The sequence below is a fragment of the Diaporthe amygdali genome (assembly GCF_026229845.1).
Source record: "Diaporthe amygdali strain CAA958 chromosome Unknown NODE_2_length_3802984_cov_64_841326, whole genome shotgun sequence".
In the NCBI taxonomy this organism is placed as follows: domain Eukaryota; kingdom Fungi; phylum Ascomycota; class Sordariomycetes; order Diaporthales; family Diaporthaceae; genus Diaporthe; species Diaporthe amygdali.
The window spans coordinates 2973937-2998127 of record NW_026517022.1 but is presented as its reverse complement, the minus strand read 5'-3'; the positions used below and the strand labels follow the sequence as shown (position 1 = coordinate 2998127).

At 53.3% G+C, this 24191-nt stretch overlaps 9 protein-coding genes across 9 annotated transcripts; 5 read left to right on the top strand and 4 right to left on the bottom strand.

Annotated features, from left to right (window-relative positions):
* Positions 1-578: 578 nt before the first annotated feature.
* J7T55_012260 (sterol 24-c-methyltransferase) lies at positions 579-1962 on the top strand (the record flags this gene model as incomplete). The annotated part of the gene is made up of 4 exons (XM_053137129.1): positions 579-791; positions 899-933; positions 1002-1323; positions 1387-1962. The coding sequence occupies 4 exons, from the start codon at positions 579-581 to the stop codon at positions 1960-1962; spliced, it is 1146 nt and encodes a 381-aa protein (XP_053000061.1).
* Positions 1963-2778: 816 nt separating this feature from the next.
* On the top strand, positions 2779-3990 carry J7T55_012259 (pyruvate dehydrogenase e1 component subunit beta; the record flags this gene model as incomplete). The annotated part of the gene is made up of 2 exons (XM_053137128.1): positions 2779-3162; positions 3229-3990. 2 exons carry the CDS (start codon positions 2779-2781, stop codon positions 3988-3990), a joined length of 1146 nt encoding a protein of 381 aa, XP_053000060.1.
* A 703-nt stretch (positions 3991-4693) lies between these two features.
* Positions 4694-5249, top strand: J7T55_012258 (uncharacterized protein; the record flags this gene model as incomplete). The annotated part of the gene is made up of 2 exons (XM_053137127.1): positions 4694-5088; positions 5171-5249. 2 exons carry the CDS (start codon positions 4694-4696, stop codon positions 5247-5249), a joined length of 474 nt encoding a protein of 157 aa, XP_053000059.1.
* Positions 5250-7662: 2413 nt separating this feature from the next.
* J7T55_012257 (uncharacterized protein) lies at positions 7663-9073 on the bottom strand (the record flags this gene model as incomplete). Its single annotated transcript, XM_053137126.1, has 2 exons — positions 7663-8712; positions 8780-9073. The coding sequence occupies 2 exons, from the start codon at positions 9071-9073 to the stop codon at positions 7663-7665; spliced, it is 1344 nt and encodes a 447-aa protein (XP_053000058.1).
* A 793-nt stretch (positions 9074-9866) lies between these two features.
* Positions 9867-11385, bottom strand: J7T55_012256 (uncharacterized protein; the record flags this gene model as incomplete). The annotated part of the gene is made up of 3 exons (XM_053137125.1): positions 9867-10828; positions 10897-11048; positions 11111-11385. The coding sequence occupies 3 exons, from the start codon at positions 11383-11385 to the stop codon at positions 9867-9869; spliced, it is 1389 nt and encodes a 462-aa protein (XP_053000057.1).
* Positions 11386-14116: 2731 nt separating this feature from the next.
* Positions 14117-15751, bottom strand: J7T55_012255 (uncharacterized protein; the record flags this gene model as incomplete). The annotated part of the gene is made up of 3 exons (XM_053137124.1): positions 14117-14382; positions 14442-14908; positions 15024-15751. 3 exons carry the CDS (start codon positions 15749-15751, stop codon positions 14117-14119), a joined length of 1461 nt encoding a protein of 486 aa, XP_053000056.1.
* Positions 15752-16704: 953 nt separating this feature from the next.
* Positions 16705-18722, top strand: J7T55_012254 (uncharacterized protein; the record flags this gene model as incomplete). Its single annotated transcript, XM_053137123.1, has 2 exons — positions 16705-16892; positions 17432-18722. The coding sequence occupies 2 exons, from the start codon at positions 16705-16707 to the stop codon at positions 18720-18722; spliced, it is 1479 nt and encodes a 492-aa protein (XP_053000055.1).
* Positions 18723-19888: 1166 nt separating this feature from the next.
* Positions 19889-20746, top strand: J7T55_012253 (uncharacterized protein; the record flags this gene model as incomplete). Its single annotated transcript, XM_053137121.1, has 2 exons — positions 19889-19993; positions 20057-20746. 2 exons carry the CDS (start codon positions 19889-19891, stop codon positions 20744-20746), a joined length of 795 nt encoding a protein of 264 aa, XP_053000054.1.
* A 379-nt stretch (positions 20747-21125) lies between these two features.
* J7T55_012252 (fungal specific transcription factor domain-containing) lies at positions 21126-23466 on the bottom strand (the record flags this gene model as incomplete). Its single annotated transcript, XM_053137120.1, has 2 exons — positions 21126-21690; positions 21917-23466. 2 exons carry the CDS (start codon positions 23464-23466, stop codon positions 21126-21128), a joined length of 2115 nt encoding a protein of 704 aa, XP_053000053.1.
* Between the last annotated feature and the right edge of the window lie 725 nt (positions 23467-24191).

The window sequence follows — 24191 nt, the reverse complement described above, 5'->3', positions numbered from 1 at the left end:
CCTGCATGAAGGTCAACCTTCCTATAAGATCTCAGTTCCTGGCCGGTATACCACCTAGATGTCTTGCGCCACAACGTCAAGCTTCTCTTGCATCATGGCACGCATCTAAAGCCGCTCATGAGGCTCTTCGTATTCGCATTTGATGTGGCGTATCCGCATTCATGTGAACCCGAATTCGCGATAATGATAAGCCAGCCAGCCGGTACAGAGACCCTGAGGGACGCCGTAAGTTACTAGCCAGTACTTGGAATCACGGTCAATCTACATGCTGGGCCAAGTACCTCGGGGTCTTCTGAATTTCCTGAAATGAGTAGCAGAGCTAGCGCACGTCGACGCTCGGCGCAGCAAGGGACCCGTCCAGCACACCCCTGTCAACAGCTGTCTATCGGTCTACTGGTAGAAAAGTTCCCAATGCCACACCGCAAAGCATTCCACTCATTTCCTCATGCAATTGTTGCGCTGTCCAGTCCCGATTGTCTGCTTCTCTGAACTCAATTGACCCTGTACTTCATTCGACTTGGAAAATTTTATCTTCTTCCTCTAATTCGCTTCAGTTCAACACACATACACACGTCAATATGGGTGGCAAGACTCAGATTCAGCTGGAGAGGGAGGACAAGGACCGCGATGCCGCCTTCAACAAGGCCATGCACGGCAAGACTGCCGCCCAGGCCAACAGCGTCGCCACCATCCTTTTCAAGAACCCAGAGGCCAAGCAGGCTGCTCTCGATGCCTACTTCAAGCACTTCGACGACAAGAGGGCAGACAACGAGACAGCTGCCGATCGTAAGGTGTGTTTGCAGCATTTCTGGGCTCTGCAGCGAGCTGCCGTGGTGGAGCAACCGCCTCGAGCTACCCCTATTCAAGCACCATGGGCTGACCAGCGAATTTTCCACAGGCACGAACCGACGAGTACGCCACGTTGACAAGACAGTCAGTAGACCATTAAGCCTCCAGGATAATGTTGGGAAATTTGCGCTGACATTACTCTTTGAACACAGCTACTACAACCTTGCCACCGACATCTACGAGTTCGGATGGGGCCAGTCCTTCCACTTCTGCCGTTTCTCCGTCGGCGAGCCTTTCTACCAAGCCATTGCTCGCCATGAGCACTACCTCGCACACCAGATTGGCATTCAGGAGGGCATGCAGGTCCTTGATGTTGGCTGCGGTGTCGGCGGACCCGCACGAGAGATTGCCAAGTTCACCGGCGCAAACATTACCGGCCTGAACAACAACGACTATCAGATTGACCGTGCAATCCACTATGCGGAGAAGGAGAAGCTTGCGAACCAGTTGACCTACGTCAAGGGTGACTTCATGGTATGCATCACTGCTCCTTGATTTCCTACCGGTCATGAACCGTTGTCACTGACATACACGCAGCAAATGCCCTTCCCCGACAACACCTTCGATGCGGTGTACGCCATTGAGGCCACCGTCCACGCCCCCAAGCTGGAGGGAGTGTACAGCGAGATCTTCCGGGTGCTGAAGCCGGGTGGCGTGTTCGGTGTGTACGAGTGGCTGATGACGGATGACTACGACAACAACAACGCGGAGCACCGCAAGATCCGGCTGGCGATCGAGCTGGGCAACGGCATCTCCAACATGGTGCCGATTCAGGAGGGTCTGGACGCGATGAAGGCGTCGGGCTTTGACCTGCTCAAGAACGAGGATTTGGCGCAGCGGCCCGACCCTATGCCGTGGTACTGGCCCCTGTCTGGCGAGCTCAAGTACCTGCAGTCAGCGGGCGACTTCTTCACCATCTTCCGCATGACCAAGTTCGGCCAATTCTTCACGCACGGCTTCGCCGGTCTGATGGAGACGCTCCGCATCGCGCCCAAGGGCACGCAGAAGACGGCCAACGCGCTAAGCGAGGGCGCCGACGGGCTGGTTGCCGGCGCGAGGCTGAACCTGTTCACTCCCATGTACCTGATGGTTGGCCGCAAGCCCTCCAACTAGGGGTGCATTGAGGGCGTGGATGTGTTGTCATGAGTGTGACTAGCGAACATAAATCTAAAAAGAGGAACGACGTCTGACGCAAGAAAACGGCTCTTTTAATGCCTGTATATACATGTACTAATCAGATCTATGAAGGCTGTCGTCGCGCGGCGCCTAGACTATCTTCCGGGCGTTCATGTTGAGGCCTTTATAGACGGTATAATAATATGAGCTTCTGATGTTAAGACAGTTCAAGATAATTATTGATTATGAAAGATGAAGCTGAAGACTTAGACATGTTTGTGTGTTATTACCTCAAATAGATGCTGAGTGAGCAAGTATCGGCGTTCTCCAAATGTTCTCTGTCTCTCCCAAATGCTCGCTCGCCTGGTTCGGTGCCCGTCGCCCACGGTCTAGCCGTTTGGGGAGCTAGCGGGGTCCGGCGATAACCCAACAGAAGCTTTTGTTGGTCGGTGCTCCAGGTGCGAGCTCCTGGGCGACCCACACTGATTGGCGATTCGGCCATCTCAACGGAGGAGGGTTCAACGTCGAGGGAATTTTTCGACGCATGGGCTGCTGGAGCTCCGGAAATCTCCTGCTTTTGCTGGTGTGCTGCGAGACCGCGATCCCTTCCAAATAAACTACCACCACCACCACCTCTGTCCAGGTTTAGCTCGACATCGTGCCAATCGCCCGCCAGTCGTAGCACCGTCCATTGTCGTCGGTCTTTTCTTCTTTTTTCTTCTTGCCTCCCTCGTGTGTCATCTCTTCTCTAGGGCGACAACCAAGTCCCCTCTATCCCGATCTCCCTCCCCGAATCTCACCACCATCGCCATCATGTCCCGCTTCCTCCGACCGGCAGTCCGACTGGCTGCCTCTGCCAGAGCTGCTCCTCTCTCCAAGACCTCGACTATCCCCTCAGTATCCTCCAGAATATCCCGACCAGCATCTGCCTTCCTGCAATCGAGAACATATGCCTCCTCCGGCACCAAGGATTACACTGTGCGTGAGGCGCTGAACGAGGCTCTCGCCGAGGAGCTTGAGGCCAACGACAAGGTGTTCATTCTGGGCGAGGAGGTCGCCCAGTACAATGGTGCATATAAGGTCACCAAGGGACTGCTGGACCGCTTCGGCGAGCGGAGGGTTATCGACACCCCTATCACCGAGTCTGGTTTCGCTGGTCTGGCCATCGGTGCTGCTCTCAGCGGCCTGCACCCAGTGGTGAGTATCCCTCGCGACTGCTTTACGACTGCGCAGCAGCTAATGAAGGGCATTGCTCCCGTCTAGTGTGAGTTCATGACCTTCAACTTCGCCATGCAAGCCATCGACCAGATCATCAACTCCGCCGCCAAGACCCTGTACATGTCCGGCGGTATCCAGCCCTGCAACATCACCTTCCGTGGCCCCAACGGCTTCGCCGCCGGTGTCGCAGCCCAGCACTCCCAGGACTACAGCGCGTGGTACGGCAGCATCCCCGGCCTTAAGGTCGTCTCTCCCTGGAGCGCCGAGGACGCCAAGGGCCTGCTCAAGGCCGCCATCCGCGACCCCAACCCCACCGTCGTCCTCGAGAACGAGCTGCTGTACGGCCAGACCTTCCCCATGAGCGAGGCCGCGCAGAAGGACGACTTCGTCATCCCCTTCGGCAAGGCCAAGATCGAGCGCGCCGGCAAGGACCTGACCATCGTCTCCATCTCGCGCTGCGTCGGCCAGTCCCTGGTCGCCGCCGAGAACCTCAAGAAGAAGTACGGCGTCGAGGCCGAGGTCCTCAACCTGCGCTCCGTCAAGCCCCTCGACCTCGAGGCCATCGTCAACTCCATCAAGAAGACCCACCGCCTGCTGGTCGTCGAGTCCGGCTACCCCGCCTTCGGCGTCAGCGCCGAGATCCTCGCCCTCTCCATGGAGTACGCCTTCGACTACCTCGACGCCCCCGCCCAGCGTGTCACCGGCGCCGAGGTCCCCACCCCCTACGCACAGAAGCTGGAGGAGCTGTCCTTCCCCACCGAGCCTCTCATTGAGCAGCAGGCCGCCAGGCTCCTGAGGCTGATCTAAGTGGAGATGGAGGGTACGACAGGTCCAGACCGAAAGGATGATGCTGGGACGCAGGAGGGGAGGCTACGTAAACCGATTGTCATATTAGCTGGTAGTGGCGATGACTTGATATATCCGGGGAAAGGTTGCCGTTAATACGATGCGATACCTTGCCTGCGAGCATGATAGACGAAAAATTCAAAATAACTGTACTACTATGTTACTACCTCTTGGACATTCTTCCGCTTAGCAGTCTCACCATGTGATTTTTGGTCACTATTTGTTGCGTTTCATGTAAGATTCTGGTTCCCAATACGATACTCATGAACGCCCGTGGCAGGTCTACTCAACTATCTACGTAGGCTGTCATGTCACGCCCCATTCATGAATACCTCCACAACTTGGCGCATCTGTTCTGTGAACCTTCGAAAGCCACCGTGCTTCTCTGGCGATGACAAACGTGAAACAGCGCACTGCGCAGGTCTCAGCTCGCGAGGGGTTTTGGCCAGTTTGGACAGCCTGCACCAGGAATCATAGGTGTGACAAACATCGATTGGCTGGACTCTGGGAGGCAGCCTGCAGTATCTAGGGCATAGCCTGCCATCTTCTTCCAAGCTCCCCGGAACAAACCTTACACCTAGGAAACCTCTGTCCAAAGAACAAATCCAGTTTCACCAGAATCGTCTGCGTCCAGCGCACCATCTGTTCCCGGGCACGATTCACAATGTCTGTACACCCATCGACCTCAGATCCCTCGTCTTCACCCGCGATCGAGAACTTCCAACACGAACCGCTCCCAGACCCCGCCACCCACATCAGGCTGCTCGAGATCACCAGCGTCGACGAGATACGCGATCTCCCCGTCCACTGCAAGCTCACGACATGGCCAGTCGAAACAGCGCCACTGTACACGGCCATCTCATACACCTGGGGAGACCCACGCCAGCTCACGTCTGTGCTTGTCAATGGCAGGCCTATGGAGGTGCGCTGCAACTGCGAGTACGTCCTGAAGCAGGCGTGGTGGCGAAAGGGCAACGTTTACGTCTGGGTCGATGCTATATGCATTAACCAGGCCGACAACGACGAGAAGAGCTCCCAGGTTGCTATGATGGGTGCCGTGTATGAGAATGCCGGCCAAGTTCTTGCTTGTGTTGGCCAACACGCGGATGATAGCGGCTTTCTCTTGCAAATGCTGCACAAGAAACAACTTTGGTGGCGACGATTCCGTTACAATTCCTGGGATGTCAGCAATTTCCGGGCTCGAAGCTGGCAACTGTTAATGCGCCAGTCGACCATGGTCAGACTTTCCAATGCCTCGGAAACTTTCATGAAAAGGCCATACTTCCATCGGGTTTGGGTGCTCCAGGAGCTCTTCTTCGGGAAAGAAATCCAACTATGCTGCGAGCATGATACGGTCAATTTGTCATGGCTCTGGGGACTGTGCCTAGCTCTCCAAAAGTGGTATTTTTGTTGGCCTAAGTACTTACGGTTTCTCAGACACCGCGCATTCTGGTGCCCGGCTGGAAATGTTCGATATCTTCTGGAGATCGGAACCGACTTATCGCCACACAAATCGGATGTCCAATCAATGATGCTTTATGTCCGTGCATGTCAATGTGAAGACCCGAGGGATCGGTTATTCGGGGTTTTATCGATGATTAGTTGGTACAATAGGAAGCCAATCCAACCAGATTACAGCAAAGACACGTTGGACCTTGCAGTCGAGATCTTGTCCTATAGTGATTACAAGGGATTGCACTGGCTCCTTTCTACTACAACAACAATTGCGCAAACTCTAGACTTGATAAAGCTACCGCCGACCCGTCTAGTCGATGCGATACAAGAGCGGCAATCTAGGAGTTATATGACTCTACCTGCTGGCTCGGGATTAACACTGAGAAAGTCATGTTTAAAGCCGATGAAATTTTGGGGCCACCGTCTCTGCTTCCAGAACACAAGGTGGCAAATCCAGCCACAGCACTCAAAGGACGCTGACGACTGGCCAAGGTTCAGGCTTTGGAGTCCAGCAAATCTACGCGGTGATAGTTCCGCACCGATGGCTCAAAAATGGGCGGCTGGGCACGGTTGGGATATTCTGAGTGCGGATATACTTCTACCACAAGAGACACAACCAGAAGACTGGTTTTTGGCACCCTCCTTCGTCCATGACAATCCTGCAAGGTTGGACGGCGGGAACCGATTATTAGGTTCTGATGTTGCATTCATAGCGAGAAAGGATGGTGGCGGCCGCCTCAAGCTTGTGGGTAAAGCTCTTGTGGTCCCATGGGAAAAGTGGCCAACGAGATCGACATGGGAGAACGCTTTTAGAACCAAAGGCGTCGAGTACGCCGTGTTTCTCGACCCTGAAGACGTGATTATACTAGATTATAGTTTGAGTTGGCCGGATCTCATATTAGTTATTGGGGAAGAAGGCGGAGAGGCACTCAAGCTTCGGGCAGATAAATACTTTGAGACAAGGCTGTGTGGTGAGAGAAGCTGTTCATACGCTGTACCTGCACACTTTTAGTGTTAATTATTATCCTATGGATGGACACGCGTGAGATATTGAGCCATGGACATGAAGGTGTCTCACTCAGTTATTTCCTTGCTATGCTTTCAGTCTGATTCAAAGGTACTTCAATCATCCAAGGAGTGATCAACTTTTCAAACTTTCCAAAGTAGCCCCAGTAGCTGCTGTCTTCTTGTTCATCTTTATACTAAATCAATGCTCGACTCTTAATTACTATTCAGTGCCATCAGTGCCTATATAGAATGTTGAACGTAGCTAAGTAGTATCTCATACAACGTGTCTGTCCCACATTGGTGAAGACCTTAGCTGCCATCTCGCGTTACTCACTTATTTTTGAAATCCAAAAGCTAAATAACGGGATTAATGCCTTTCTTGGATAGGCTTCACAAACAAATGGAAAGTTGACCATGCCAAGTAACGTTGATTATGAATGAAAACCTTAGAAGGGGCATGAGCTTGTAGAAACTGCTCCATACTTGAAAGAAACTACTCATCATGCATTGTTCGATTATTCCGGGTTTCGTCTTGGTATTATCTACAAATTGTTCACCCTCTTGTGGTCACATGGAATCTAGCCTCGAAGTAGTCCCTCATATTGTCATCAACTCTGCTTCCCAACCGTGGTAGCTTTCAAGGCCCAAAGTAGGCCCAAATCAAGCATAAAGATCAAGAAAACATATTTATTTACCCATAATTAGCTGTATATTTGTGCAGTGTGAAGCCGACAAACCTTGGAAGGACTGCACTGTCACTCTCAATCGGTGCTTCGTCGTATGCTTCCCAGCTTCCAAAATTCTAAGATAATGTACTTGAAGGAAGGTGGCCCGTATCTGTGAATACAATTGCGGTCTCCTCACCCGGGTGAATGTAAAGCATCCGGGGGGCCCGCAGCATCCTCCGCACGCTCCGGTCTAGGAGCGTCTCTGGGATGCTTTCAGTATGGCAGACATGTCCGAAGAACACATATTTGTAGGAGCCTGTGTCAACTGGTGACTTCATTGCTTGCAAGAACGAGAAAGTTAAAATGGAAGAAGTTGGCAGTCCTCCCCTTAAGACGAGCGATCTATTGTCTATGAAACCGCAGTCTAAAGCGCTTTCTACCGTATTAGATCCCAAGATAACCGACGTGACGCATCTCTCCGTATGCCCATAAGGAATCTTGCTTAAGCAGACAAAGTCTTGGCATCACCCTCCTTAAGCTTGCCAGCGCCGACGAGGCGAGCCACCTCGTCCTTCCAGACGCCCTTGATCTCGTCGGCGACCTTCAGGCCGTTGAGCTTGCCAGCCAGGGCGGCGATCTCGTCGGGGTCGATCTTGCCCTGGACGAGCTCGACGTCGCCGAGGACGGCGTCGATCTGGGCCGCGGAGGCGTCGCCCGAGGCGAAGTAGTTGGCGTCCTTGACGGAGCCCTTGAGCACACGCTTGTTCTTCTTGACGGCGTTCTTGGCCGCCTCCTTTGCCTTCTTGGAGCTCTCGCGGTCCGCCTTGGCCTTCTCCTCTGCCTCCTTGGCGGCCTTCTCCTCGGCCTCCTTCTTGAGGCGGGCCTCCTCGGCGGCCTTCTTCTCGGCAGCCTCCTTCTCGAACTTCTTCTTGTTCTTGGAGGCGTTGGCCTCTTGCCTGAACCTCTTGATACGCTCGTCACCCTTCATGCAGTCATCGAGCATGTTACGCAGGCGGGTGTTGTCCTCAATCTTTCTCTTCTTGCGGGCGTTGGCGTTCTTGCGCTCCTGGTGGCGCTTCTGGTCGCGGTTCTCATTGTCGTCGGGCACGTCCTCGTCGAGGTACTCGAACGTCCTCCAGCTGTCGAAGTTGTACCAGAAGTTGTAGAAGTCCTCAACCTGCTCCTTTGTGGCGTTGGCGTCGCCGAACTGCGGCACGGGCTGGATCTTGGAGAAACGACCCTCAGCCTTGAAGACCTTGCCCCAGGTCTTGTAGAAGTCGACCTTGGGGCTCTGCAGCTGCTTCTTAGTTGGGGGCTCGACCTCGGCACCCTCGTCGACGGAGTCGTACTGGCGGCGCTTGACGGGGTCGAGCAGAACCTCGGTGGCCTTCTGAATGCACTTGAAGAAGTTGTCGTCGTCGCTCTTGCCGGTGGCGGCCTTCTTGTCGGGGTGGTGCTTGAGGACCTTCTTGCGGTGGGCGCGCTTGATCTGCTCCTCGGTGGCCTTGTAGCGGTACTTGGAGATACCCAGGACGGCATAGTGGTCTTGCTCCTATTTGTGGTTATGTGCTGTCAGCATGGTGATATTGTGTCAAAGAACGGGGCAGGCTGTATCGTACCTTCCAGTCCTTGGCCTCGCGCTGCAGCATCATGGGGTCCTCGGGCTCGCTGATCTCGCCAGCATCCTCCTCCTCGACGTTCTTGGCACGCTCCTGGGCCTGGATGCGGTCATCCTCGGAGAAGGTGCGCTTGTGGCGGGCGCGGCGGGCGTGGGCGAGGAAGTGAGGGCCAACGGGCTCGATGGAGCGCTGGGTGGAGGCAGTGACCTTGCCAATGGGCTTGAAATCCTTCTCAGCGGCCCATCCCTCAGGGAGGACGGGCAGAGATCGAGAGACGAGCGATGCGGTCGTCATCTTGTCGAATTTGCGTATGTTGGAGTTGGTGATGGATGGTCGACCGAGTGTCGCAGAAACTTTTTCTCAGCTTTCTCCAAGCGAAAACCCATCCCGCCGTTCCAATGCCCCACTGTTTCCCGCTGTCTGCAGACACACCCTTTCCCGATACACCCACGCCTCGGTACCGGACCGCCTCAAGCTCAGGGCCGTGTACCTTCAAGCTGCAAACATCATTTGCATGCAACCCATTTTCGACCACTCCGCTTAATCGAATCTACCAAAGTCCTACCTGGAGTCTGCATAAGCTCATGACGTTTGAACTATCTCACCAGCGAGATCATCCTTGATGCCTCGAATTGCCATTGATCCGCGCGGCCGCCATCGCATGTTGCCCGGCCTGAGATGGTCAAGTCTCCCCAGATCTTGAGGGCACTTACGCATTTAACGCCTGCCTCTCATGGTCTCGGCTTCCACACGACCTCTGAATTATTTCACTCGAGGATCAGAAAGTTGCTTCTGTTGATGTTTCACGAGATTGCCTCGAGATTGCAATACTCGAGACATCGGACAGGCAGGCCTGCGGCACATGCGATCAACAGCTCATGGGTTGACGGAGCTAGCCGCCCACTCCTCTATTTTCCCAGTCCAATATGAATACATTTACTACTTCTACATGCTAGGTGCAGCCTAGCTGGGTATGGGTATCGACAAGCCATGACAAATGAACTGAGAAACCGCCAAATTTGCACAAGGAACGTCGTATTAACGAGGGTCCGACCATATGTCATCCACCAGGCTATCCCTTCTGCCTTCATCGAACCGTCTCCTTCCAGATAGGTAGGAATATGAAGAGCAATACACCGCAGAATGCTGCTGCCAGACCACCCGACCAGCATTGCAGAAGGACCATTCTCTGGAGCCTACGCAGCACTTTATCCTCCACCTTGAAGTTCTTGTCGTGGGCCATCGTCCTATTCATGAACGCCCTGTATTTCGAGCGCCAACCTGTCCCGGAAGCTGGCGGCGTGGCAGGCGCAGCTGTCCCGTCGTCTTCAAATCGCTCCCATGGCAATGTTTGTCTCCGGGAAAGCGACAACATGATGAAGCACATGCCCTGCGTCCCGACGAGTATCACAGCCGTGCCAACACACCACAGCGGGAACGAGTAGAAGACCTCCCACCGGCTGTGCGCACCGATGTGCGGGTACAGACCCCGCAGCAACACCAGCAGGAAACCAGCGAGGATGTTCAATATCCCGATGACCGTTCCGACGCAGATGGTCTCGTACGTCCCCGTCGACACGCCCAGGCTGACAAAGTTACGGTGCGAGCAGTTCTTCATCACCTCGTAGATGTGGTCCGCCACCGGCTTGATAAAGCGAGGGTCCGACGATTTCTGGAGGTTGTTCAGTGCCCGCTGGCGGAGGGTGTGCGAGATGTTGAGCTCCTTCTCGGCACCTGCGAGCAGATATGTCGCGATGGCTGCATCCAGCTCGGCCCGGTTCTCCGTCTGTGGTGCCTTCGAATGTTTAGTGAATAGTGGAAGCGGCACGGCTGAGCCTTTCTCCTCGTCGACATCAAACGGGCAGGTTCCGTCGCGGGCGTTGCAGGCGTCTCCGCTTCCTAGGCGATGTCGACGCTTGGAGCTGTTTCCTGACCCCAGCGACCATCGGAAGATCCGATCCGTCCATTTTGGCTCCGACTTGACTGCTCGAGCACATGGTGCTTCGGCTTTTACTATGCTGTCTGATAAAGAACTGATCGATTGCTTCGCTGCTCGATGTGTTAGCTGTCGAGTATGGCGTGGACAACCTTCTCTCTAGCACAGCTCGGGATCTTACCAGCGACGATTTCGGCAACGCTGGACATTGCCGAGTACGTTGTCTCCGAAACTGCATCAGCATCACTTGGTAATGAAGGCAGATCCTTGATCGGTACGGCTGTGGAAGGCTCGTCCTTCGACTTGGGATAATTCGCCTCATAGTTCTTGTACCTGCAAAGACGGTCAGTCACAACCCTTCCCAAAGTCGACGCTGAGATGCCGAGGAGGCTGACCATAGGTAAAATTCCAGGTTCTCTGAAGAGTGCTCAACGTATTTGAGATAAAGGTAGAAATCGTGAAGTGACATAGGACTGCATGTCTTGTTCTCCAGCACTCTGTCCAAGCCAAGCCGGCTTGGGATCGCCGTCGAAGGCCGGCTGTCCAGGCTCGGGGTCCGTACTCGATTTGGCCGAATATCTTGGTCGTTGAGCTTGCGGGTGTAATCGCGGATATCCCTCCATCCTGGCCTCCTATACCACACTCTCAGCCAGCCCGGCAGGTCAGGCATCGTCCTTCTGGATCGCCTCGAAAGTCGCCGTGTTGATCGCGAGTGAATTTCTTGGGGATACTCGGAGGTAATTTGTCACGAGCGACTCATGAACAAAAGAGACGCGGGTGCAAGTTCGGAAGAGAATTCTGGATGAAAGCATGGTGCCCCGGCACACAAGCGTATATATCGGCAACGAGACCGAAGGATTCCCTAACCTTGTTCCTGGTGGTGTCGAGGCGTTGGGATCTGCAGCGTGATCCTTCACTTCCAGCGCGCACCAACAAGTGGCGCTGCTCTTGTGAATATGTAAAAGGAAGGCCGGAAGTGCCAACAGCTGTAGGTTGTAATCGGGCCCTCCATCCCACGTGGAGGAGGAAGCGAGTCAGCGCAGGGTTGGCCGGGACCCATCTCACCTCGCAACGCATCCAAACATGGGTGGTTTGCCCGACACGCGGGTATCGAGGCTCCTCAATTCACTTCCAAAGCCTGCTCCAGCCTGTATCTGAGGCTCTATCCGCAAGGGAACTGCAGCGGGTAGGGCGTGTTTCACTTTTCGTTTCCCTTCCCACTTGCCACAGGTGCGGAATGTCCGTGAGGTGGTCCTGGCGCAGCACAGCGGGCCGTTACACAGCATCAAAGATCGCGGAATCCTCGTGTATTCCTTCGATCGTTACTTACTCACTGCCCACGTTCCTGTGACACACTACAAGCGGTCCCATAGTAATCGCCATGGGTGATCACCATCGACAGGTCGCGCGTTATCGATTCATCACGTCAATGGTCAGAATCTCTTCCCCTCACGAGCCACACTCACCTGGTCTTGGCCCGCCGTCTCTATCACACACTCAGCCGCTGAATCGCCCGCCCGCAAATTGCTGCCCACTTTTGGCCAAAAGTCAGCATCCAGCCAGGTGGGAAGTTCCTTTAGGATCTGGGCTACTTAACGCAAACAGGACCACTGTCAGTGCTTAGCGGGATCTGAGATGCCAACTCGCGAGAAAGTGCAGCTAGCACGTCCAACAGTCGCCTAGCGGCCTTCCCGCGGCTCCATTACGGTGCAGATCCGCGCGTGGCCCTGCCTACATATTTAGGTTGCCTGCGTCTGCTGCAATGCCCGGGAGCTCCGCCCAATGAGCTGTTGGTCTACCTGGGCAAAATTTCGCCCTTTAAACTACACCTGAATGAGCGTTCGTGTCATCATTACCTGGCGTTGGTGCCAGCCCGATTCGTCTGATCAGCACACCCTCCTTCGTGCCACCTGTGCGTCGGCGGCGCGGTTGGTTGCTAAGATTGGAACACACTAAGCGGACCACAATATTCCCTGCTGACATTGGCTGTCGCCTAGCCCGTTCTGTGACTGCTTACTCACGTCGACGAGAGCCCAACGGTAGTATAACGTCGAGGCAAAATCTCGACTTGACTGTTGTTGACTTTCCCAATTTGCCTGCAACCATGGGGTAATGAAATCAATGCGTCAACGACGCTGTCACCGGCCGGGACGATCTTCGCGCCATCGCAGGATTAGTCCAAGAGCCCGACTATCTTGGTACCGCGCTGCCCCGGATCGACGCGCCTCGATCCCCACCCTGGCCTCATTCGGCGCCAGAAGGAATCTAGACGTGGATCTTGCGGTCCGAAATATCTACGCTGCCAGGGCTGCCCGTGTGGGATATGGCTCGTGCGGGCAACGTTGCGTCGGGCATGGGCCGCGATGGAGAACACTGCCCTTGCAATGGGGCTGTCACCAACGCGCCTCACCACCAACGCCCTGAGATGGTCTGGACTGTGCCGTGAATCCTTGTGGATGTTTGCTGGAGACGATCTTTTCGTTGACTTTCAATTCCCACTTTTTGAGCTGAATGGCTTCAGCCTTGTGTTAATGGTTCTATTTTGAATTATTGTGTTCCTCAAAAGTTAAGCATCCTGTGACTCTGCCTCTTTCCGAAAATCCCCGTCGAGGCCCATCGAGGCCGATTGCGCAACCCCTGTATGATTGTCAATGGTGCTGTGGGCCAAAATGGTTCATGCGATTGTGATTGACTCTGGCTCTTTCGATCCTCTTCGAAAAGGGCGTGGAATGAGGCCAAAGAGAGGCCTTTTTGCAGAATGCGATCGCTTCGTCGCTAATGCTTGGATTCAATTCAATGACAGTCAATTCTCTCCCCCGTTGCACATATTCCACACCGAGGACTACAAAAAGGTAAAGAATCGGTGACAAAAAGAGACGGCCCCCGTTACGGTTCGCCTCCGGTCTAATAATCACGCCGCTGTTGGCCCGACGTGGCCCCCAAGTCTTTCAGCAGGCTGTCCACGCCGCTCTAGGAATAGCAAGACAAATCGGTCTCACCGAGGAAATGTTGCTGCTAAGTCTAAGGTTATTACAGGGCCTGAGATCGTCCTGATTGCCACTTGTATCACGTGTTGAAGAATACAGAATGTCTTTCCACATTTAGGGCGGTACATTTTGCGAAGAAAATGATGTGTTTGTCAGGTATCAAATAGATTTGCCTTTCAATTTGGATCCTGTGCAGTGATTTACAGTGGGTCACAACCTCGCCGACCAAGGAGTAGAATGAGATGTAGCTCAATGTGCTACTTCAGCCTCAAGAATGCCTCCGTTGTGTGGTGAAGTGCTGCATGTGTTCACACTGTGAGAGGGCCGTCACGTCATTTGAGTAGCTACTTCTGACTTCGAACAAGATTAAGCTGCTCATTGGTTCATTTATTATGTATTAAAGTGCACCCTCACTCAACGGTACAAACGCCCAGGCTCAAGGTCATGGATCTCGCTATCTGGCTTCGTCGTGAACGCACAGTGACGGACTGCGAACTCATCCACTTCGACCACAGCCCATCTTATTGGTAGTAAGTAGCTATCTTTGACCTCCTCTGGGAGCACATGGCATGCAGCACTGATTGCCCGGCTATTGGTGGAGACTAGACTCATTGGCTCTGTATACTTGCGCAAGCTGAGAGCAAGGACGGCGACGACTTGGACAGTGGCAAGGAGTAGGGCTGGATAAACTCTGTGTCAGAAACATGTCTATGTAAAAGAAATCCAAGAGGGCCCTTACCAAAGAAGATCGCTATGGGACTATAGCCAGTTGAAGAAAATGAATTGACGCGATCGGATGTGCCGTCTGGATGAAGCGCCGTGATTCGTGCGAGGAACAGGCTTTGAGAGAGCAGCCAGCTCATGACACCAGATGAGATAGACAGCGGGATCCCGTACCGGAAAGGTAAAGAGATAGGGTAGCTCGATCGCTGAGTGCCTGCAGGCTCGGACACGCGCAGCGACTTCCGTGTCTTGTACATACTGCTGAACTCGAATTGAACCAGGAACATAGTCAACATTCCGTTGTAGGAAAGGTAGAAAATGGACGCTACGAGCTGCGGGATGTTGGCCAAGAGTACGTTTGAGATCAGGCCCCACGGATCATCCCGAGGGTAGCAGATGTAGATGAAGGTGTAGTCTCGAAGCTCTCCAAGCCCCATGGACCAGAAGGAGGATACCGACGTGCTGATGTGACGTAACTTAAGGCTTGCCAATGGCAAAATCAGTAAAGCAGTCAAGACTCCCAAACTGACAAGACTCCTAGACAATAGTTCGAGTTTAGTAGATCGCGGGCACAGAGTCTGGTCCAATTTCCACATACCCGAGAAGAAACCATAACCAGCGCTCTAGACTGACGGCGTGTCTCCACTGCTTTGGTCCTGGATACCACGGCCGGGGCCCACGCAGGTGAGGCGACTGCTTGTTCCTTGGCCCAAAATGCCGTGACATCACAGGCGCCTGGAAGTCATTCATTGTTGTGGTACTCATGCCCTCTGTCGTATGGTCTGGCTTTCTCATGAAAGATGCTATAGCATCTCCAAGAGTGCACAGTGGCTGCTCTATTCCCGACATACTGCGCCGACCGCCCTTTTCGGCCGCGGATCTTCGAGAAGCAAACCATATACTGATCATGACCAGCAACTTGATCAGATTAGAGAGACAGCATGCCCACAAAATCCAAGGGGAGTATTCCAGCTGGCATCGCTTCTCAGACCAGGGAGGTTGTTGGACCAGGCAGTGGTCTACCTCGTACGCTGGTTTCCCGACAAGCCATTTTTTTACTGGCGAGGGTCGCGATGTCGTGATCTTTGCATGTTTGGGAAAAGTCCCGTTGCCAAAAGCCCAGAGGTTCTTGGCCCAATCATCCCTCCTGGGGATTACAGAGACGTACAGAAGCAGACTATCGTTGGGTGGATACTGGATGCTTTGGTTCTTGACGAATAAGAAACCGTTACCTTGTGGTGTGAAGTAGTGACTGTAGTAATCGAAGCAGGCCGACACGTTGAGTCGCATATATGGTGCCCTCGCGTCGGTCGCATCTTCGCGCATATCTGCAACAACTTTGGTGTAATTGTTTGGTGGGTTGATTCGACTGTCATTCACAAATGACCAATCTGTTCTGGCCCGCTCTTCGGCTGCTGATATGCTCCATGTTGTGTCATTGAAGAATGAGTCCTTGACGACAGCAACTGTGTAGTCAAATGAACTTGACGATTGAAACACGGCGGAGTTGTAACTTTGACAGCCAAGTATTAGATTCCATACTATCATACTTGATATGCTCCTTGTTCTTACAGCGTATTTATGGGAAGAGACGTGATGCCTAGCATGATCCAGGAAACACGCTTCCAGCCTTGAATGTAGATAAAATTTCGGGGACTGTGTAGCCCTATATCCATCCAGGACCCTTTTCCGTGTGCCGCATCGATGTCCGCTCTGGATGGTGCTGACTGTATTTGCATGCAAAAGTTTGATGCCGACAACATCAATGTCGACAAGGCGCTGATGAGAAGATGAAGCCATAGGTTGAGCTTGCGGACATTGTCACAATTCCCTTTGTATAGGAGGCCCACCGCTTCCGTACTTGGGTATTTGAAGTTTGCGTAAATTGTGAGACTGAAGTTAATAATCAAGACGATAGACACAAGAATGATTTGTGAGACAAGTGATCGACTTCTCTTCGATACCCAATTTTGCCCCTGTTTCCAAGAAGCACTCACACTGGTCGACAGGCTGGTCGTAGAGCGGCTGATCGTAGATGACCGAAATGTGTCAAATCTGCGAGCCATCTGAATTGGCCTAGGCCGCGGCGATGCATGCAGTGAAAATCAGCTGCAAGCATGACTGGCTGGCGACCTCTCTTTATAACGAAGCCGACTTGTGCAACACCCAGGTTTTATTTCTCGGCCCCATCAACGGCGATAAAATGAACGAAACCCGGGAAAAGGGCACAGCCGGTTCATCGGCAGCTGGAACGTGGTGAAGGCGTCCATTACGACGCCATGGGCTCAGTAGAGGCCCAGATACAAGGTCAGCCCCCACGGGTGGTTGCAGCCGCGAAGCCATCTGCCAAGCACGTGCGTGAGGATCAATTGGCCATCACAGAGGGTGGGGGCGAGAGATATGGAACCTCTTCAGCCTGTTCTTTTGGCCTCGCCACCGACTTGGACATGCCGAGGCTCTACACGAGGTGGAATTAGTGGGGGTTGGGTGCCTGGGTAGCTTTGCGAGGCCAGCTCCTCACTGATCGGCAAGCGAAGGCCGAACGCGCAACGAATCAACGAATCTAGGTCAGCGGGCATGAGCACACCAATTCTCATCTTGTCGCCTCGGAGTGAGGATCTACAGTCCGTTTAGGTGGCCCTTGGGGGTTGAGCTGATCTCACCCCAATCGATGAAGCGAGGCGAGGCTAGGGGAATGAGCAAGTTCTTCGAATGACTTATAAATTGGCGACTAACTGAATCTTCTCTTGTCCTTCCCACTTGCAAAACCATAAATCAATGTCATTCTAAACCACTGAATCTCCGATTCGCTGAGCACTCTCAAACTCGCCAAAAAAGAGAAATTGGTAGACACGAGGATAGCATCATGAAATCATAGGCAGTAGAGCTTGATGGTTACGCGATTGGACAGTTAGTATTCAATCGCCTAATTTCACAACATAGTAGCGTTCATTTCGTGTCCAGTACCTATTAGAGGCTGTACCACCTCAACTGACTTTAAAGTAGCTCTTCTAGAATCAGATGTCTCAAATCCTTTTGGCGTCTCGGAGAGCATGACGACTTTGAACAAACGGTGCAGGAAACCTTTCGTGCTAAGCTCGATGAGCGGTTCCCAGACCTTTCCATTAAGCAGTTGGGCTGGATGAATACCGTATTTCGGCAAGAGAATGCACCTATCTTGGAGGTCCTTTTGGCCTGGAATCACCCCCAATTCGACGGTGCAGGTGCCAAGGTGTTCCACGAAGACTTTCCCGAGATGCTCAATGCTGAGAATCGAGCTTACGAGCGAACAGGCTTGGATGACGATACCCTTACACTACCTCAGGCCGCTCCCTTGCTTCCAACTCCAATTGAGTGCTTGAAGAGGCTTCCAGTAGATCTCAAATACCTCGCTAAGGTAGTTTGGGAGGATATTCGGCCTCGGTTTCTTGATCGGGATGTTTCCCAAGCAGCCTGGTCTCCGATTCGCTCCTCTCCGTACAAAACCCAGTTCCGGGCCTTTTTCATGGATAACACGTCTCTACTTGCGATCCTAGCCCTGTGTCGACAAAACAAGACTACCATCACTGGCCTAATACACGGATTAGCCCTCATTGCCTTCTCATCGCACCTCGACAGCACGGTCGCCCCTGGCTTTCAAAGCTCTACCATCATAGACCACCGCAGGAATCTCCCTCAGACCACACCAGGCGCTCCGTGGGCTCGGTCCGACAGAGCAGTGGCGAACTACGTGACCCAGTCGTTTCATAAATACGACACCGAGCTAGTGGCGCGAATTCGTTCCAAGCTGCCGGTCGATGCCAGCGAGGGGAGAGATCTGTCCGCCGACTTACGATGCGAGCTCTGGGACGTATCGGCACGGAGTCGGCTGGAGATAGTGAACAGACTAGAAGCCGGGCTGCGTAATGACCTGGTCGGGGGTTTCAAGTATGTCACGGACTGGCAGAAGACAATGAAGGACCAGGCGAAAAGAACGCGCCAATTCTCGTGGCTGGTAACAAACATCGGCGTGCTGGACGGCAACACTTCAACAAGCCCGAGCACGACCACGACACGGTCGCCGACCGGCGGCGACAGCAAGCCTAACGACGTCCAGAGGTGGTCAATTGGCCGGGCGCAGTTTGGCCTCAGCGCCGAGATCCCCGCTGCCGCCATCGAATTTTCCCCAGTCAGCGTCGCTGGCCGGGGGATGTGTGTCAGCGCCAGCTGGCCGGACTGCGCTGTCGATGCGGAGCTAGGAGAGGGCATCATGGCTGATCTGGAAAGGTGGCTGGCCCAAATTGCGAGCCAGTCATGATGCGCCCGCTACCGCTTGTACAGATACCAAGTGATCAGAGAAGAAAAGAGAATATTTGGCCGCTACTCTACCTGGCCCCGCCATCGCCTTGTGAGTGCAAGTTGCGCCTTGCCGATATTATATGCACGTTGGAAAACAGAAGAGACGACGCTGTACAAGTCTTCCTTTCCCTCACAAAATATGTAAATATTCGCAACCAATTTTCGATTTTGAAGAGTCCGCCGACGCCGGCCTGGCTGTAATCATAGAGCAATAATTATGGCGCCACGACAAATATGCTATGGAGGAGGCCTAAAGTGTTGCCATGCAAGCTGAAAGGAGGGCTGATAGGATTATCTTCATGGCAAAATTGCAACAATGCAGACTTGTGATTAGAGGTGTGATACGAGCTTTGATATGGGCTGTGACACAGGCTGTATCATATGATAGCTCGTCAAGGACCTTGGGAACAACTCAGCGGATAGAAGACCACGGGACAACAAACGTTCTTTCATCATGAGATGTTGGTCCGACTCTCGACCTCCTCGATTACGTATGTTCAAGCTCCGTCCAGGCCATGATAGGAGGATGTGCGGGTTCCCCAGTACACTGCCCCCCTTGGTCCTCATGGGGCACATCGAGGAGTCATAGCACCGTCCATCTCCGATTTGCCGTGGCATTGTCTGCGCCTGCGGTGATTGGTAAACAAGTAGTTGGTCGTTGTGTTCCGCCAGGATCCTGGCCAGCTTCGTAAAGGATCGTCCCCCGTGTGACCTTGGATTTCGGCATCAATGCCGATGCGGAGTGCATACCGAGCCTTGCTGCCGAGAAGCCACGCCACACTATCATCCTACTTCTCATCGCTTAAGGGATAGCCACACTAAAAGAGGATCCTCAAATACGTCCTTGCAGCTGTCCGATGAGAGGAGCAAGACACTGCGAGTCTGCTGAGCCTGACATGAATCGCCCCTTATTTGGAGAACTGCCGCTACATCCGAGCCACCCTCCGTTCTCTGCCTGGGGGCTCTGGGGCAAGGATGATGAGCTGGGTGCATTAAATTTATTGACACCGGAGGTCAGGAGGCAAGCTGCGTTAGAGGTCAAGACAGGCGAGACGATTCCTCTTAGGTAAATATTGTTTCTCCACAGACCGCACTGCCTCGTTTTTCAAATGCAACACACGCCTGATGTGCAACAGCCTGCCACTGGATGCGTTTGTCCAGCCCATGAACCCGGTGCGCAAGCCTTGCAATCACCGAATCATTGCCAAGGGCCATGCTAACGATGATGAGGTATGGACCTGCGAGACCCTGGGTTTTGCGAAGTACTGTGCTGAGGTCTCATTGCTTGTGTAGCTGGACATCAACACCCAAGGTGCGAGTCACTGGGATGGACTGCGACATTTTCCTTACCAGTCTACCCTGCAGTACTACAATGGCATCACACAGGCAGATATTTCTGGGGAGACAGCAAACCTGAAGTTGGGAGTGCAGAATCTCGCGCACTCAACCATCACGGGTCGCGGAGTCCTGCTCGATTGGCTCTCCTGGGCCGAGGAGCAAGGCATCCACATCGACCCCTTCGCCACCGACGCCATCCCTCTATCCCAGCTCCAAGCAGTTGCCGAATTTCAACATGTGACGTTCTGCCCAGGCGATATCCTTCTCATTCGCACCGGCTGGCTCTCTTCGTACCGGGCCCTTTCGACCCCGGAGCAAGCGCAGCTGCCGCATCGCCGGGTGAGGGCTTCTTGCGGTGTGGAAGCCAGTGAAGAGGTCATCCGATGGCACTGGGAGAATGCATTTGCGGCAGTCGCAAGCGACACGGTGGCCTACGAAGCGTGGCCTAGCCCTAGGCCTTGTGGGGTCGCGATACATGAAGTATTCCTGAGCGGATGGGGCATGCCTATTGGCGAGAGTTTTGACCTAGAGGCGTTGGCGGACAAGTGCCGCACGCATAAGAGATGGAATTTCATGTTTGTGAGTGTCCCGTTGGACATACCTGGCGGGGTGGCATCTCCTCCGTCTGCCTTGGCCATTCTCTAGAGAAAGGTCCTCATTGCGGAACTCATCATGCCACAATATCCACTTTCCCACCAGCGGATCGGAATTGAGGGTTCCTGCGGCAATTTTCCGCCGTCATTTGTCGAAATCCACGATGGGCGTCAGACTTTGGTTATACTTGTATACATTATGTCTTGGAGGGCAACGGCATTACATAAAAATACAAGAGGCAGTCATTCATCAAATAGGACTGCGCGAGAATTCTGGAAGACAACTCGGGAGCTGCAGCATTATAAGATACTTCAAGCTTGACAGAAACTACCCTCAGCTGCGGCATCAAGTGACCATGCACATGATCATACACGTTATCGAGAAACCCACCGCGCGCAATTTGTCTATGCTGATCAGGCGAATTGTACCATTATCGGCGCTCGGGATACGAGAAACTCGCCGTGTAAGATGGGAAGGGTCCGCCGCGGCTGTAAAATTCCGTTCCTCGCGGAAAGTTGTTTGCCATTCCCCAAGAAAAAGCATCCGGATGAAACCCCGCGCCAGTGTCGAGACCGGCAAGCCCCATGTGGTCTCCCCACGCCTCCTCGCTCGAGAACATTGAGGTTGAGAATTCTTCGCCCACAATCAGAGAGTGGGTCTGTGCCGAGGGATCGAGGATGTCACGGGATACAGGTGGGATGCTTGACAGGCCCGACTCGCCATCGTCATGCCTCGCTCCAGGGTGGGCCTGCCCGACAGATGAACCATTGGCCCCATAACGGTGTCCCGCAGATTGAACAGGCTGCTCGAGACCAGCATTCAATAGCCGACGAATGGTATCCAGACTTCGACCACTACCTGGCGTGTGAGTGGCCTCATTCTGAAGCACTCTGACGGCATACGCCAGCCTCGCTGCTGCATCGTCTTTCTCTGCCTGATTTGTCGCAGTTTTCATCATCTGAATCTCGACAGTAGCTGCGGAGAACATGCAATAGCTTATTTGATATGTCATTAGCCGATGGGGGAAGGTACGTGCATATAAGCTGTGAATGGCATGCATCTGCTTCGAGTGCGTGATGCATACACCTGTGCTCTGGGCCTTCAGAGCCAGATTTCGGGAGGTCAAGTAGGGCCGACGCAAAACGATGTGTAGCGCATGATACAAGAGACTGTAATTATCAGCATCGGGATACAAGCTTCATAGAGCAGCGAGATTCATACTTGAGTGATATGATGTGAGGCGGAGGACACTGTTGCATTGTGACCGGATCGTCGATTCTCAAGAACTCTGGCATTTCATCGTACAAGGCGCGAAATCTCGTGTCAAGGCTGTCGATCTGTGTTGCAAAGTTCTCAGTACTAGGAGCACTTGAGAAAAGCAATATCATTTCTGTCGTTAGTTCATGAAGTTGACAGAAAGCGCAAAAGGTTGTGCTGTTCCACGACGGCACCGGAGTATACGTGTCGCCAACTTCAACGGCCTGTACAGGACTCCAGTCTCGAGTGTCGTCAAACTTGTCCAGAATTTCTAAACTTGAATAAGGACGCCTAATCAAACATGGCGGGCGCCCTATGGCAAGACTCAGCGTCTTATCCCATATGTATGCAGAGTTGTACAATCGCTTTCTGGTCTCTGTTTCTGCTGGCGTCCACCGCTGCAGCTCAGCTAGTTTAGGGGTATCAAGATGAAGTCCGATGTCTATCATCATTCGAATCGCCATCCCAGTATAGAGCCAACCCTCAGAACTTCTGCCGACAGCGCATTGACGGCCACCAAGGATAAGCAGCCCTTGTATAGTCGGTATAGAGGGTTTATCAGCAGCCAATTCTACTAATAAAAGCTCCTTTGCTTTTTTAACAAAGTCCTCTCCCTTTTCGACATCAGAAAAGGATGAATTGCGCTCAGGAAGATGCCTTGCCGCAAGCGCAAAGATGCACGTGAGCAAGAAGTCGGAGCAATATTGTCCGCCCAATGCTAGGTCCATGATAAAGCATGGACGGTAGACACAGTTGTGCAAGGGATGTAACCAGGTCCAGTAGATGTCAAGGAGTGCCATGCCAACCGTCATATCGACGCCGGTCCCGTTCACGACGGGCCTTGTCTCAATTAATGGCATCCACACTGTTTCCATCAAAGAATGCTGGGACCGCAGGATCTCAACCTGCGCGGCCCTCCTGGGGCCAGAAAGGGAGCGTGCTTGCGGATCAGTGGCTCCCGTGGCAGTCGCCAAATTGGTTTCATCCAGTGGCCCAGCATGGAACCGGCTTGTTGGACCATTGTAGACAATAGCCCCGTCTTCTCCGATCCCGACTTGAAACCAGATCTCGGTCGCAGAAGGCGGGTATGCCGCCTCGGTGACGGGGGAGTCGGTGCTTATTGTCGGGCTAGGGCCTGTGGCGGCGGAATTCGTACTCACAGAGGCCTGGGGAAGGCGCTCTTGGGACTGGTAGGTATTACACAAGTCATCGGCCGGACGAGATAAAGAAGGGCTTTCTCGTAGGGCAGCCTCGAGCTGCCGGATGCGAGCATTTGCATCTCGGAGCCGTGAGGCATTCGAGTCTTGAGATGGCCAGATGCATGCCTCGCCAGTCCTCTGACAGGCCTTACAAATAGGCTGGTCCCCGCTGCACCTGACCTTGCGTGACTTGCAGCTCGCGCAGGCAAAGCCGTACCTCCGGGCTTTTTGGCTGCCGGGTCTCCGGCCTGAAGCAGATGGGGTGGGAGTCTCGGCATCTGATACCGCAGCAGCACAAGTCGGGCTCGACGGCATTGTCTTTTCTGAGCTCGGTGCTAAATGCTTACGGATTCGAAAAAGCAGCAGTGGTATTGCAGTGGGCCCGGACTTGGAGTGGCGGAGGAAGAAAAGGTCAAATTGTAAAGATCATCCTGTCGGGATATGCGGCATCTTTATAACAAAAATACCGACACTAGTTTTGGTAGCCTCAAGTGCTCCTCCCCTGCACGTGGTGTAAGTGCGGGGAATTTCTCGAACTCGACACCGAGTCTGCTGGCCGAGTTGACCCTCTGTCTTTCTCAAGCCGGGCTTGGTGACGGTCCGACTACCGGTTGCCCAAGGCATCACTAATACATTCGTCAGATTCATTGACCGGCGTAGAGCAGCAGCTCTTTCAAGTCAGAGCCAGTCACATCCGAGAAGCGGGCCAGGTGAAATTTCGGCCCGGCTGGATGCTCGTGCGTGAATAAGAGTTAATGTCTTCGTGGTTTACTTTTGTCACTAATTTGCGAACTCAGGAACAGCATGAGGAGTCAGTGCAGACAGAAAGCTAAGAACTTGAAGTTGCGAGCCAAGCGAGCCAAATACGCTGATAGAGAGAAACCACATGACAATCGTTTTTCGTTTGTAGCAGGCCCGGAGAACATGATTATGAAAGAACAGCTGACTGTCGTCAATTCTCTGCTGTCTACGTGACAATCAAAGCTAATTTCGAATCAACCGTTTGTTTCCCCTCGTTTGAATCACTTGTAGTCCGCGCT